The sequence below is a fragment of the Rhopilema esculentum genome, unplaced genomic scaffold (genome assembly GCF_057945365.1).
Source record: "Rhopilema esculentum isolate cy_ngs unplaced genomic scaffold, ASM5794536v1 HiC_scaffold_34, whole genome shotgun sequence".
NCBI lineage: Eukaryota > Metazoa > Cnidaria > Scyphozoa > Rhizostomeae > Rhizostomatidae > Rhopilema > Rhopilema esculentum.
Window position 1 is genome coordinate 775,940 of NW_028300845.1, and position 16,360 is coordinate 792,299.

Sequence of the window (16,360 nt, forward strand, 5' to 3'; positions counted from 1 at the left end):
TTGCGTGGAAGATCACTTCCATTTTCAATACCCTCAATATCCCATTTTCTTGTAACATAGGCAGCCTTCCCACTAGCCTGAGTTCCAGACCCCAAACTAGAAGTTTAAACCCAGGCTAGTGGTAAGGCTATAGACGTAGCTGCTTTTTTGGAATGGTCGCATTATGCAAGGGGCCCCCGAGGCATGGGACAAAGCCGCGACTTTTTTGCAAAATCTTTTGTTAAGAGTCTTTAACTTGCCATTGCCACCCCCCCCCCTTACCCTACTTTCCAACTTGTGTCGAAGCTTACAATTAACTTGTTTAAATGCTTCGTGAAAAGCCTTACTTTGGATCAAATGTTGTTTTGAAGCTCAGCTGTTCGCAATCTTGCAATATGGCAAAACTATTATTTTTAAAATGGAATAGAAACATTATGAGCAAACAAGCGTTATAAAAACAGTTGAAATATTTTCTTTTGAAAAATATACGGCATTCTCTAAAAAAATGGGCATTTCTAAAGCGTAGACCTATGATTTAAACAAGAAACCAATTCATCATTGAAGATATATACAGTCTACTCTCGATAAGTGGAACCTCCATGAAACGGAAAAAAAGTTCCACATATCGAACTTCTTCCTTGTCTGATTTCTCTAGAGAACGGTTCATTTACGAATAATGAAAAACAGGGGGAAAGGAACAAAAGAAAGGCTTTATAAGTGTTTATGTTCCATATGATTGTGTTTTTAAAGCAATGTAGTTATGCAAAATAATCTTTTATACACGCTTGTTTTAGAGTTTGTGAAAATTCCTTTTCAATTAATTTGGAAATTTCCATGGTACAGCGTTGAAGCTTATCTGACTCTATAAAAAAGTCTAATAGGGTTTCAATGGCACTTCTTAATTGTGTTGATGTAGGCTATTCCAGAGTGGCGGCTCCAGCCTGGGATAAGTGGGGGGACAAAGGGTGTGTCATGGACCACGCCCTTTAGACCACGCCTTTTTTCCCCTGTTTGAAACATTTTCTTCCGGAGGAAACACCTCTTATCTCCCATTTTAACGTGACGATTTAGATAACGTACATACCCCCCTCCACGAAGTTTTTCCATCATGTTTGCAAGAATCGCAAGGACGAACTTTCTGAGAAAGTGGGGGGGGGGAAGGACTTGTCCTCCCATTCCCCCCGTGGCTCCGCCACTGATCGGCATCCTCTTCATCATCCTCTACTTCGATTGGCTCCTCTACTTCACGTACTATTGCAAAGATTGACTCGTCAGATAACATAGGCTCATCATGAAAACTTGCAAATTCTTCCAGTGAGACCTCTTCAGGGTATTCGTCAACGCCTAGCCTGTGTTCCAGACCCCTAACTTGAAAGTAGAGAAACTACTTTCAAGTTAAGGGTCTGGAGCACAGGCTATCAGCGCCAAGAGATTTAAATTTTTCCAGATCGCTTCTTAATTCAATGAACGGGTCATCTAGATCGTCTTGTGCGCTTGTTTGGTCTTGAGGGGAAAATGTGAGATTTAGCGAAGCACTTTTTCACTGTTTCTTCAGTTACGTCCTCCCAACAAACGGTGAGAATTTTCATGGCATCTAATAAATTCACTTTGGGAATAGATTTGTTTGCATCAATTTCTTTTAAAGCCTTGTATTTGTTGACTATAGTTAAACAGGCAAGCCTTTATTTCGAAGACTGCACAGCTGCCATTTTTGAAATGTGACTGCTGTTATATTTCGAATGTTCGCAAGGATTTTCGAATAAATAATGTATTGATTAAAATGATTCGAATGTACTTAAGATGATTCTTTTTGGAAACGTTCCACTAATGTGAATAACTATTGCTCATGGGACCAAAAAATGGTTCCACTTATCGAAAATTCCACTTATCGAGGGCTCCACTTTTCCGAATAAAATAAGAGATGTTTGTTAATGCAAATCCAAGGAACCGAATAAATTGGTTCCACTAAACTAAAGTTCTACTTATCCGGGGTTCCACTTATCGAGAGCAGACTGGGGTTCCACTTATCGAGAGCAGACTGTATTCGTAATGTAATTTGAAATAACTTCGGCCACTATTGTATTTCGTTTCTGCTTAATCTGTCTGGAACTGTGACACCAGTGCGGACTGGCCCACCGGCCCATCGGCCCGTGGCCGGTGGGCCCCCTCTAAAATCTGGCAAAAAGGGCCCATCTTGGCAGAAGAAGGGCCCCATTTTAGGAATGTGAGGCCTTACAATGTCCCATTACGAATGATAAACGTCATGGATTACATCAACACTGAGGTTGAACATAGCGTCATTGCATGTGGTTGTAAATAGGATTGGGTCAAAATTTAAAAAAGTATGATTTTTGTAAGTTATGGGAGGCAAATAGGGAATTGGAACTTTTAATATGATGGAATTTTCTGGAATTTTGATTTTTCATAGACCCAGGCTCAGTTTTTATGCACAAAATTAGTTGTAGAGTTCACTTTAATTTTTGTCAGTGGTGAGGGTCGAAGCTAGCAACAAAGTAAGGAGTTGCGATTCAGTAGTTGACTTCAAAACAAACTCAGCGTTAATTATTTATTTTCCCAAGCCATGGCATTAAGATACTGCAATGCGAATGATACTTCAACGGGGACTGCTGTATCTTCTTAAGATTCTTCTACCGAATAATCTAGCTTTTGCTTGCACTTGACTGTTTAGTGTGAAACATTAGCGGGTAAAGGTATTGCCTCATGGATTTAAAAATTGACATAAAAAAGATGTCAAGAAAATGACAAGAATTTGCCATATTGCACATAATGGATGAACAAACTTTGAGTCGCAAGTGGTTCTCATAAAAGAAGTCAATGTTGTTGCAAAAAAGGGACAGGACTGATCACTGGTTTCTTGGAATGCAAAGGAAAGAAATGCAACTTCTGATAGCATTTGAATGGAAAGGTTTTTCGAAATGATAAACCTTAAAGTTTTGTAAAAAAAATATCATATGTAAGCACGTATCAAGTCTGAAATTTTAGTAAATCCTTTGGTTTCAGAAATATTTGTAGTGTTTTGTTGTTTCCTTGAGAACTGTGGTGCTAAACAAGTCTTTTCCATTTTCGGTATTTGATAGAAATTTGGACAATTCAAAAGGCGTTCAATGTATTCCTCATGGGAGCCACACCCTCTGCAAAGCGAATCAGTGTTCTTTCCTTTGTAGTTTGCTATTAGGTCTGACATCTTTAGTTTAAACTTCAGTAGGGATGAGGATTCCTCACACCTCAGATATTTTTTCATTTTAAACTTACTATCCTTTGAGGTTAGTTGTCTTATTACTTTTAACTTTGTTTTCTACGAGAAGGTATCTTGCGCAAAAATTACTGAAATCCAAACTAGACCGAATTTTCATTATTTAATGTTAAATTTCAATTAGAGTGCTCTGCACCCATTTGTCATCAACAGCTCAAATTCCTGCTACATATATTTTGTTGCTTAGAAATTGATCGATTTTGATAAAGTGTTCACTTGACCACGCCCCAATTTTCAGACCACACCCACCTAGCCTCCCCCCCCCTCATTTTTTTATGCCCGATTAAAAAATCTGAGCCAGTCCGACACTGTGTGACACAATAATCTACATTTGCATCTTTCAATGACTGGGGCCTTGCCCTTCTTTGTAATTGTCGTATATTCTGGTTGATTCATTAGATATGTTTTTCATGCGAGTTGCTACAGATTTTAAATATTGAAAAGGATGTTGCATCAATAAATACTTTGTACCTGAGAAGAAAGTTCTCTTGTTGGTTTTCAAAAATCAGGACCCACGCCACGAATTTCAAGTTGGAGGGGCCAAGTTCTATCAGTTGAACTTGAATTTATATTGCTTACCAAAAAAGTGGGGAGTATGGCTCCTCCGCCCCCCGGCGGTGTGGGCCCTAAAAATTTGTATGTTAAATGAAGCGAAAGCAAATATATTTTGTATGGAAACAAAATGAGCAAAAATAAGTAAGACCATTTCTTATAGTGCATGTGGCTAACCAGTGCTGCAGGTCCAGACCCATAACTTGAAAGTAGAGTGTGGCTGATAGGGTGGCTTGGTAGGGGAGGGGCGGGGCGGTGCTGCAGCTCCGAAAAGACCCTCAAGGGCTTAGAGCATATGCCAAACTGTTTCTAAGTATAGCAAAGTTTGTCGTAAGGGCCCCGATAGGAATTAATCATTATCATTTTTCTTATTTTCATTGTAAATTTTACTGTATACAGTATAATGTTTTAATTTTGTGAGTAATTTTTTTTGCAGGGTCAATTGTAAAACAGTATTTAGACTGAATTTGTACCCTGGGTAAATAATTTTAATATGAAAATGAAATGAAATGAAATATTTTTCGTTCGATCATCACCCTTATTCACTAAGGGGGGCACGTCCCTGAATTTTAGGGATGCTCCTATTATCCCTGAATTGTTTTTTTTGCGTAAAAAAGCTTTACGATCTCCAATGTTTTTTTAGACAATGTTACATATTTAAACTCAAGATGGATTGCTGATGGAGGAAGGTCAACTGCGGTCTGCCGGATAATGTAAAACGAATCGGTTGAAAAAGCCGATTGTCTCCCTACTGAGAACTTTCAGTGTAAACAAAAGGTTGTTATAATAGGAGATTAGTAGTTGTCATGCAACCTTTGGTATTCCCATAAAGGCTGTTGTTGTACGCTCTCTATTAAAAACATGGTTGAGGCGGAGAGAGGTCGGGCAAACCGAAGAAGAATTATGGATATTAAATTTAGTTTTAGAAGGAAAAAGAAGATTCGATTGGATGGTTCTGATACTGGTAATAATGTGCAACAATCGAACGATATTGGCCAAAGCTCGTCGTCACGACAAAGTTTCGGTGTATTACCTCGCATTGGGAGGGAAGAAGCACCAAGGAGTATTTTTTCACGGTTGTTGCTATTCAGGCGCAAAAAGGGCAAGGCGCAAAGTGCTTGCAATTCAAGCCCTACCGCACAGGATAAAGTTACAAATACGTATTTCGTCTCTAAAGATGAAAATAATCAAGCTTCGTCACATAACGAGGAAATTGTTTACAATGATGGAAGTGACCAAATTTACAATCAACTGGCCTATCACAAAACCACCTCTTTATCAAGTCCTAACTTAGTTTGTTTGAAAAGGCTTTCAATAGACAGTCTTCGGGAAACAGAAACACTTGGTGTCCACAACAAACACGGTTCATTTCGTCGATCTAGAGCTTCTTTGGTTTTCCCAGTCTCTGAGGTGCAAAATTCGTTCATGAAATTTGATTGTTTAGAACAGTCTTCTTCAAAGAGAGACATACTGCAAGCAACTGATTTGGACCTAGATGTAGTTTGCCATTCTAATGATATCTTATCGAGCAGCGTTCCATCAGCAAAAAGTGTTGAGTCAAGGCAATACATTAAGTTGAGAGAGAATACTAAAACTGTCGAGTCCTTTGTGAGAACAAACGATGGTCGTTCACCCCATCCTGGAAAGAGAAATCTGAATCGATTGCATACATTTTCATCTCCTAACGTGTTTAAAGAGAATCCAAGTCTTCCTCTGGCCTATGATGGACACTGTTTCTCAACTGTATGCAATTTTCAAGATCTGGACAATCAAATTCATGGGATCCACGAACGTTCTTCAAGCAATATTAATGTTAATTCAAGACAGAAATATGTTTATAGTCGAGATGTAACCAAAAAATCTAGTTTTGCTCAAACCAAGGATAGAAAAGATATCAACCCTGAAAACAAAAGACTTGGAAGATTCGTTAGCTGCCCATATATGCTAGAGGTAGATCGGTCACAGACTGAAGTTGCTCCAAACATCCCATTTCATGATCAACGTACAGTACCTTACTCTTCTCACAGACGACCTTATTCTGTTCATGAAAGCGTCTCATCATTAGATTTTCTTGAAGATAGTCAAAGGCGAGGAAGTGAGGCACAGAATGATAATGGTAATGGTGATGATGACAGTGACCAGGACTCTGCTCCAGAGGACCAATTAAGCTTGCCTTCAAAGGTGCTGTTCTTCAATTTGTTTCATTTGGTTTAAAGACAAGGCTATAAAACGTGTATATATGTAGCCACACTTAATTGACTTCAATATGTTGTAGCTAGATATTTTGCACCCACGCCTGACTAAAATTACCATTTGTATAAGTATATGCTCAAAGCTTATATATCCAAAATCATAAACGTTTTCAAAACTGGTTAAAGAGAGGTTGCATGGAAGACTGACACACTTCCCTTTAATTCAATCTTTCTTGTGTATTGTAAAATATATTTATACTGAATAATAAAAAAGAATCACAAATGGATTTGCTAATGCAACTGGATATACGTGCTTCCAGTAAGCTTAGTTACTCTAGAAAATATTTCTTCTAAGCATAAATGTGTCAAAAATGTGTGCTGTCAAGTTTTCCAGTCTAAGGGATAGGAAGGTAATCAGGCTTGACATTGATAAATAGGGAAGATTTTTGGATAACTAAAGGAGAAGGGATGCAAAATAATGCCATTTTAAATGAAATCAACATTTTACTTTTGAAGTGATTAATTAGATAGGAAATCTCAGGCTGTGAGAGACAGAAAACTAAATTACAAAGGGTTGGAAAAAGAATACTTTTGATGGGTTTTTTGGAAAGTATGAAATAGAACCCATTTATATTTAACCACTGAATATTTGTGTAAGCTAAAACTTTTACCTATTTATGATCAATGTTACCAGTCTGCATAGTCTAATAGAATTTTAACTTGCATCCAGGACCTGCCATTGGCTTTTGGTGAAGCATTGTGGGACTACACTGGTGAAAAAAAGTCTGAATTGAGTTTCAGAGCAGAGGAGACTATTGCAGTGTATTTCATGAGCAAGAAACGTTGGTGGTGGGGCACTGCTGGGAATGGCAAAGGGTGGTTTCCAGCTTCAAATGTTAGAGTAAGTAACCATAGCCTATCTTTGGCATGAAAATTGTTAAAAACAGAAAATGCCATGCAAAATGTAGTGTAGTTTTTTCCGCTGATTTGTTATATTTTGTGATTAGAATGTTTGGTGGGGTCCATTTCTTTTTCACCCAGAAAGGTAATTGGTGATTTTTTATCACTAAGCAAGGATACTGCTATGTTTGGTAACAGAATAAAGTGAAGCAAATAATTCACAACTTTGATTATAAGATTAAAGAGGTAACAATTAAGGTGATTTATGTCATTATCTCTTGTAGTTAAGGATTGATCAAGAATCTTCAGTACTTGAACCAAAGGCTAATCATAACACAATATCAGTCTTGGGAATACAAGCAACCATGCGAAGCAAAGGTGAAGTGAGATCAAAATGTATCAATGAGCTCTTAACTACAGAAAAAGATTATGTGAAAACACTCAAAGATGTAACTGAGGTAATTTTCATTGTTTTTCAGCCTTCTAACTAGCAGAAAAATATAGTGTATGTGTGTCATCACTTTTAAGTATGAAAAGTTTTGTCTCTTTGCTCTTAGCAAAAATAGCCTGTGATGGCTATTTGCAGGTAGCTTCCTTGTTGTGTGATTCAATGCTCATATAAAGTTTTGGTCAGGGGCAGACACTTGATAGAATATTGGGGGGGGGGGGGTAGGGCAAGCCTATTGTTTTAATAAGATGATGTCACATTTCCCATTGTTTTAGAACAAAAGACCATTGTCCTATAAAGTATTGGGGGGGGGGGCGGTCGCCCCCCTCGCCCCCCCAAGTGTCCGCCACTGGTTTTGGTGATTGGAACTTGTCAGGCCTTCCAGATGCAAATTGTATCCAAAGACCTTTTCAAACAGATCTTGTAAAAATGTATCAAAATGATTTACTGCTAGACTGCTCTTGTAGAAACATAGCCATTGCATTTTAGTTTGGGGTGAGGTAGAAACAAATAGTTTTGTATTTGACTTGATTTGGTATACATTTTGTTTGAATAGAAGTTACTTTTTGAATTCTCATCACCAGGGCTGCTGTCCTAAATAATTAGGGAGAGGGGCTGTGCCGTATGGAGTTTCAAGAAGCCAAACCCAGGACCACACCCATAACCACGTCCTATATACTTGCATTTGGGTTGAAAATTATCTGTTGGTATATGAAATCATCCCCAAAATCTCTCTTTATTTCAACAACGGTGGCTGAGCCCCCCCCCAAGCCCCCTATGTTCTTCATCCACTAGCTAAAGTTTTTACTAATGCCAGTTAAGGTTAAAGGGGACGCGTAATGAATTGTCTTTTTATAAAAAAGGGTTGCTTTTCCTTTGATTCTGGTTTCTGACTTTTTTTATGACGAGCTTGGAGTAACTGTAGATGTATCAAGAAAACAGCAGATGCAATGCTTTCAAGCTATGCTGATTTTCCCGTAGGGATACTTGAAACAGTCACGCAAGCGTCCAGACCTCTTTAGCCAAGATGACATCGCCATTATTTTCTGCAATATTGAGGATATTCTCAAGCTGCACGAAGAGTTTTTCGAAAAGCTTCGAAGACGAGTTAATAAGAGAGATCTTTTTAAAACTGAGATTGGAGATCTTTTTATCTCGCATGTAAGTGACAACTTTCTTCTGCTTATTTTTCTAGTATTTATTATCCATATGTCACACGAGTGTCAGTTTAGGGCATTTTCTGTAAGAACTTAAGCTTTTGTACGACAATCTTCCAAAGACAAGTTGAGATATTGCACCTCTTCGCCTACAAATAATAACGAAATACGGCTATACCGATCCAGTGATGCAAGCACGTTAATAACGAGGGTGTGAGGAAGGGGGTGTCAAACCCCCAATCTTTTAAAAATCCCATGGATTAGTCTAAATTTTAGGAGTAATCGGAAAATCTAAGTCACTTTTCCAATGCTTGTTTACGTCAGAGAGTATCATAACACTATTGCTGAGAATATTCTCAATTCAGAAAGGAAGTGATCGAACCGTATAAGGTTCTTTAAGTAAAGGCTTATAAGTTTAGTTAGTGCAATTTTAGTTCAGAATAATAATTGGCTTATTGTCAGTCGGAATAATTGGACCTTCACCCTCCCAAAAAGTATCCACCAATTTATGTCCCAGCAGGGTTGAATTAGAGAGGGCCAACGATCAGGCAGTTTGGTACCCACCTCTCTCTAATCATTGCGCCCCTTTTCGCAAATGTATCTTCGCCTCTTCTCCTCTCAAAAGCCTGCGATTTGCACTTCCGGCGCCATAATTCTCATTGAACACTTTTCAAAAAACAAATGTTTGCATACGAGTCAACTACTGGCGCTCTAAGATCAATCTTATATCTTTGAATCTTTTTCAAATCAGAATTTAAATTAAACGATGGTGCCACTGTGATTCAAATGTATCTTTTGATTAAAATTTCATCGATTATGTTGACAATAGTCATTTTCCTTTCTACTAAACTTAAATTTAAAAAACCTTGGAAGAAAAATTGCATTCAAGTATGTTCAAGTGTCCTTGATGCACTAAATCTCAAAGTAAATGCAATAGTCTGAGATTTGCATTTGTTTGTATTAGCTATTATTTTTAATGTATTCTCGGCGTTTTCAAAGTGCATCGCTTTTAATGTGTTTTGTAGGGCCTAGTTGTAGTCCAAATAGTTAACGGCGTAGATCTAAACGCAAGGATGTCACAGCTGGGACCACCAGCGGTACATCTCTGTCCATTTATGGAAAGTCCCCCTCTTTGGGAGTTCTCTTTTTAAAACTTTTTGAATCGCGCCCCATTTAGCTACATTATGCCCTTTGTACTTGTGCCCTACCCACTTTGAAGTTTGTCCTATTGCTAAACTCTTAGTGAGGGGGATAATATTTTTTCAATATCATGGTTTTAATTCACGAGTATCAAAAGCGCAACGACATAGTGAATTTAGAGACTTTACCCTGCTGCCTCTTCATCGTTTGTCTTTCTACTTGAAGTTGAATTTATCATACAGCAAAATTTGATATAATGTTATGCAGCTGTGCAGATTTTATTTTGCATAATTATCAAGAAATGCGGTTTCTGTCAAAAGAATAAGACCACATTGTTCATTGATTTCAATGAAGAACCACAGATTTCATAACAGAAACATAATTTAATGATTTTCTTTAACATTAATCGTTTCTTATTAAAAAATTTTAAGATATATATCTTATCTAATTTGCCTTAGAAAAACGATTTCGATCTTTATTCTGAATATTGCAACAATCATCCCAATGCTAATATTCGCTTGCATGGACTTCAGAGAGAGAAAAGATACAAATTGTTTTTTGAGGTAAGCCACCTCTATTCTCCAGTATTCATTTGCTCTGCTATTTGTACGTTGACGCCACCTCTCTATCAATATCATAATTTCTTTGTTGCTGCAGAGAGAAAACTGACGGGTTGAGATTTGGCAAAGAAGCGATTAATTTCAGCAAAAGTATTTATGATTAATAATTACTAGTAAATGTTCTAGTTACTTATTTCGTATTGCTTATTTTTCAAGATTTTCATGTTATTAATTGTCCAGTACGTAACGGATTCGCTCTTACAAGCGCTTGTCTGGAAGGAAGGAGAGTTGGGGGGGGGGGGAAGGGGGGTTGATTGGTGCAGGAGAAACTTGGATTTTTAAGCTGATTTGCTCCTCGCAGATCCCAATAGTGCCGTCAGCATTTCGCCGACAGATTGGGTGGCCCCTCTCGATATGACGCACTCTGATTAAATAGAGATTTTTCTTCGACTGGGGTGGTGGGTGTTCCTGGCTCGGCCTTTGGGTGATGTGCTCCATTGAAGAGGCTGTAAATCTTCTTAGAGTAGGCATTTCTCTGGCGGTATTCCTGGGTCCGTCTCTGGATAAACGATTTCATTTATCGCAGTTTGAAAGACTTATGCTTACTTTCTATCTCTATTAAGTCTTGTAGATTGATACAGCAAATGATCCCATTGTCAATTGACGCTTTCCTGCTCACTCCGGTACAAAAGATATGCAAGTACCCTTTGCAACTCAATGTAAGAACTATATGCTATCTATCCTTAATGGTAAATGCATGGAAAAAAGTTTTAATTTTTAGCGTATATCATTAGAAAATTCTCTTTTTCCTTGATAATTCATTTAAAATTTTGAACGGCAGCGAAATGACATTGCTCTTATTTTTAGTAGAAAAACGCTCAAGAAATTATTCACTTGTCAGTAGATGCAGCCTAATTATTTGCAAAAGGAAAAATTTCGTACCTTATGCAGCTTCGTTAAGGTGCATAAAACCAAGAGCAGTCGATTTTATTGTTTCTTTTTACAGCCACTCGTTTCAAATTTAAAGAACCAACAGCAGCAAGTCAAACTCTACCATTTTTAACCTAACGATGAAACCTCCTCTTCAATTTTTTTTTATTTCGACCTTGATTTTAGACAATATGCTTTTGATTTTGTATCTAATTTTCTACAATGTTTTTTATTGAATTGTCAGAAGGAATTTTGTTCAAATGCTCTCAATATTTGATTTTTTTATTGTTCAAGGAACTACTGAAGCACACCCCCGTAGAACACCCAGACTATGGCCATCTACAGCTAGCAGTACACGAAATGAAGGAGGTTGCATCTTTAATAAACGAAAGGAAAAAGAAATTTGAAGATTTGAACAGCATTGCTGAGTGGCAGCTGAGTGTTGAAGCTTGGCAGGTTGGCAAAAAATTTCGCTGATTTGTCGTATTTTGATTAAAGAATTAGGTTAAGTAGCAATCACTCATAGTCCATCAATTGCAGTTTTACTAAAGCGAAGCTAACAAGAGCAGTATAAAAACCCCCAGTATACATAGGCTATAACCATCTCCCCAAATTCCGAAGAAAGGCTACCCTAAATTTAATGCGGCTCAGAAGTCTGCCATTATGGATATTTTCTGCAGGCCTTTGTCACATAAAATGACCGGTGCTACTAAATGATTTTTTATCCATGCCGTACTAAAACAGTGAATTTTCTGCTTTTCTGCTTCAGAAAAAAACTTTTTTTCTTAAGAAAACGATTTTATTTCCGTAGGGCGATGCTGTTCTGGAAGTGAGCTGTGAAAAGGTCAAGACTGGTGTTGTAGAAAGCCTTTTTGGTGGAAAAAGAGAGAATATTTTCCTGAGTTTGTTTGATCATCTTCTTGTTTTATGCAAAGTGGTAAGCGTTTCAGTCTCTTCGCATTGCCATACGACACATGACGTCACTATCAGAAGATGAGGCCCAACCAACAATAGAACTATATTCTTGTTATACTAAGAGATATAGGGCCTAGGGAACAGATAGCGAGTTTTTACAGCACATAAAACCCCGAGCCTGCGAGAAATAGCAAGTTAATTTTTTCTTAAGTTGAACTATGTAAATATTTATTATCAGACGGAGGAGATATCATCTTTTTGAAGGTGAAATGAAGGTTTCGTTCGCATATAAGGTAGTGGTTTGTCGGTCTTGCGTCATCAATTTGTCGTTTAACCTAAGACTTTTCCCAAAATGTATAAAATTTCTTGTTTGGTGAAAGGAAGCTGGTTTTTGAGATGGCATGCAATGGATGGAAAGGGGATGAAGAATTAATTTGTGAACCTTCCCTTTCGTTATTAGTGCTCCCATTTGAGTGTCGTTTACATCTTCGCATTTTCATTCTAGGATTTATCGAAGAAGCAGCGACAGTTAGTTTATTACAGTAGATTCGACTTAGATGATGCTCGGGTGGATATCGTTGGTGACGTAGCAGGTAACATCATTGGTTTTATAATGAATTATACATCCATTATCAAAGCCTGTACTATACCATGCTATTTAACATTAAACTAATTCGATGTATCTAGATCAAAGAGCTCAATTTGCTTTCTTTCTGTATGAATATTTAGTGCGTCGACAGTTTTATTAACACGTGGATATTCGACCAAATTTGGCTCTCGGGTGGTAATTTGATCTGAAACCACTTTCGCTAGATATATCAATTTATAATCTTTCTTTACTTTTTTCAGGACAAAAGTCATCCAACGTCATCAGAGTGAGCAGCCTGGCAAGCAATAACACATTCTGGTTTAGCGCTGGCAGCAAAATTGAGTTGGATAGTTGGCACGATGCTTTCAAACGAGAAAGGAGAATAGTTGAATCTATGAAACAAAGTGGTAATATACGAGGACTAAAATTTTTTCCTGTCCATGTGCAGTTGTATCTCTTTTATCTGGGTGAATTTTAATGGCACATAAAATAACTCTTGCTCCCAGTCTATGCTATTCTTTTTTCAAATTATCACGCTTGTGAACCATGGGAAATATCGAAATTGTCTGACCAATAAATTGATTTTTCTTTTAACTTCTTTTGCACTATTTCCATTATTTTGCAAATGTAGCTTGCTTTCGAGCAATCGGTAGTATGTTTATCAGGGCTTAGCTAAAATAATAACCTCCTAACTGCTGAGAATATTCACAATCAGAATTTAAAGATTGATAGAATGCAGATGAAAAAGTATTTGGGTGCTGGGGGTAGGCATTAAAATAAACAACATTGAAAAATTAGCCTAAAAAATTGATCATATGATGGATGTCCTTGTATCCATGCAAATTTTGAACAAACTATTTTTAAAAAGATATAACCAAGCTCCGAGAAGACGACATTTGCAAAAAGCATAAAAGAAAATTTGTTTCAATCATCAAAACTCACTGTTATGCGAAATATACAACATAGCAATAATTTGTAAGAATTCAAGAATTCTAAAAAATGTAACAAAGATTCTAGGCATGATGAAAAACTGTTAACTTCTATCAAACATGAATTTTAAAAGCATTCCCAAGGGTTCTTACGTGGAAAAACCATTTTAATCTTTACAAGGCACATACATAAGATACATTTGCTTCCGTTTTCGTGTTTTTTCTACTGAAGAACATGAATGAAACAAAGGTGCTTTTTGCAAAGGGTTTATTTTAAAAAAATTCCTTCAGGACTTTATTCATGAAAAATGTCCTATGACGGCCCGGTCACATGGTCACATGGTCAAATCATGCCTTGATGTATATTATGAAAATAACAGTTATGCCTTAAAATATACCGGTTTGTTGGGCATTTCTATATACCGGTCTATGTAGCCAGATCATTGTTATATACATTATTAAAATTGATGAAAACCAAAAAGAAAACCAAACTGCGTGATAAGCAATTTTTTTAGCAAATTGGGAAAGAGTGAAAATTCCAACACTAAAATCATTTATGAGTTTCCTCTCTGCTTATTTTTACTTTACTTGCTATTTTGCTTTACTTAACACTTTTTGTCCTGATTTATTCAAGGAACTACCGTTCCAATGTCTATTCGGCGGGCGGCAATGGCTTCAGCAAGGTCTAAAAACAAATTAGGTAAGAAAAACTTTATCTTAAATTTTCAGAGATTTCCTGTTTAATCCCACACCTTTATGAATGCACAAATAATTGTGAATTTCTACATCTCCCTTTCTATTGGGCTAATGATTTTATGGCCCCTTGCTATGATGTTTTGAACAGATTCCTATACTCCCTGACACTGTTTTATAAAAAAGGTTTAATTTTTCTCCCCTGGTACCCAGTGGCGGCGCCAGCTACTGCAGAGTGAGAGTGTAATAGGAGGGTCTCACTGACCACGCCCTCTTTGCCTCGTTTCAGTGCTTTGTACCAGGTTAATTTTCTTTAGGAAATATGGATTACCCCTACCTAGCGTTTTTTAATCCGTTTTTAGAAGAAATATGTAGACAATGTTTTGACAAATGTAGGGGGAGGGGCTAATAACCCCCAAACCACCCTTGGCGTCGACAATGCTGATACCCAGCTTTGCTACGGTGACTCAGTTTTGCTTCCACACATGATATATCACCCAATATGTGCCTGTTGGTAACACATTATTTAATTTAAAATTTTCACATAGTTTCTGTCGTCTTCCATGCTCTAGCACCAATTTTATCAAGGAAACCATGTCACTAAAAATTCAAAATTTCTTTGCGATCACTTTAAACAATAATGCTACTTCATTTATTAATTTGAAAAGAACAAAATCCATTTAATCCAGTCCTCGCCGTATAAAACCATATTATAAAGATGTGCTTTTGTGGTCAGAGTTATTGTTAAATTCGAGTGTTATCTTTCAAGACTTCTTTTTCACCCTTATTTAGAAATGACAAAAGGTCACAGGAGGAGAAAATCTCTAACGGATCCATTCCAGGATTTTGGAACAGGTGCAATTAGAAGGAGCCTGAGGCTAAGGCGAACGCAGTCTCTCAGAGATAGAAAATTCTTTAACTGATTAATTCTATTAAAGCTGATAGGTTAACCCCAAATTTAAAGGTTAACCCCAATGTAATATATTGAAGATAATATTTTATAAATTTGTATTATAGTCTGTATTTAGCAAGCTCTTAGTAAAAAACAAAACGGCCGTATTTCTGGCATTGTATACATGATTCGCAGTAGTGCTCATTTTTTTATTTTCATGTGAAAACTTTATTTTATTTTCATGGTTTCTATGTAGCAGCTATTTTAATATTTGATATTTTTATGCGGTATTTTTGTACTTTATAGAAACGTTGAATTTAAGAACAAGCATTCGCAGGGGTAGATCTTACAAAGATATCTTTATTAGCTTCTAATTTTCTTTAATTTATTTACCTTGGTCAATTATTTTGAATACATCGTATTCCTATCTAAAATGTATAGCTGAACCTCGAGCTCGAAAAAGTTGCTAGAATGAGATCTGTAGACATTCACTTACAGGAAGAAATAAAATCCCAATCTCTTAACAAATCCTGACTTCATTTCATTGCACAAGTCATTTTTGCCAATCTATTTCTCGTAGTATCTAAAATATTCCTTAGTTTTTTTTATTTAATTTATAATAGGACAGTGTTGTAATAAATCTTTAAATTATGATCATATTTTCAACCATATGCTATTAGATACTATCCTCGTCCTGATGTATTTTTCACTGAAATGAATGGTTTTGGCAGTGTGTTCATTTAGGAGGATCAAATGTATGGTGGAACCAGTAGAATTATTTAGCTATAATGAATGGCTGCCATGTTGCTCCTTCATATTGTCACAGTGATGTTCTGCTCTGGCTATTAAGAGGTGGCATTAAAAAGCAGAGGTGGAGAAAATGTGTGGAAGACGCGAAACAGCTTCGCAGGAAGCTCAGTTGTCCAGAAGGAAGGATAAGAGGAAGGAAAGAGAAAAGCAGAAAGAGGAAGATAAGAGGAGGAAAGAAAAAGAGGAAAAGAAAAAGAAGGGAAGTGTTGAAAGAAAGAAAAGTAAACATAATTTTAGGACTGGTAGAAAAGAAAAAGAAAAGAAAGTAGTAAGATAAAAGAGGGGGGGGGGGGGCAAATTTTTTTCAAAATTGGTGAACCATAAAAATTCCTTAACTTTTTTGGCTGATCTGAGAAAGAAGAAACAGAATTTTTGAAGAGCTACAATATCATAATCTTTT

At 36.8% G+C, this 16,360-nt stretch overlaps 1 protein-coding gene across 1 annotated transcript; it reads left to right on the forward strand.

Moving 5' to 3' along the window:
• The first annotated feature begins 4,586 nt into the window (after positions 1-4,586).
• On the forward strand, positions 4,587-16,251 carry LOC135684392 (uncharacterized). The gene is made up of 12 exons (XM_065199936.2): positions 4,587-5,986; positions 6,728-6,898; positions 7,182-7,355; positions 8,327-8,506; positions 10,101-10,205; positions 10,826-10,921; positions 11,427-11,588; positions 11,944-12,069; positions 12,553-12,640; positions 12,897-13,043; positions 14,200-14,265; positions 15,051-16,251. The coding sequence occupies exons 1-12, from the start codon at positions 4,667-4,669 to the stop codon at positions 15,179-15,181; spliced, it is 2,766 nt and encodes a 921-aa protein (XP_065056008.2). The 5' UTR covers positions 4,587-4,666; the 3' UTR covers positions 15,182-16,251.
• Positions 16,252-16,360: the final 109 nt, after the last annotated feature.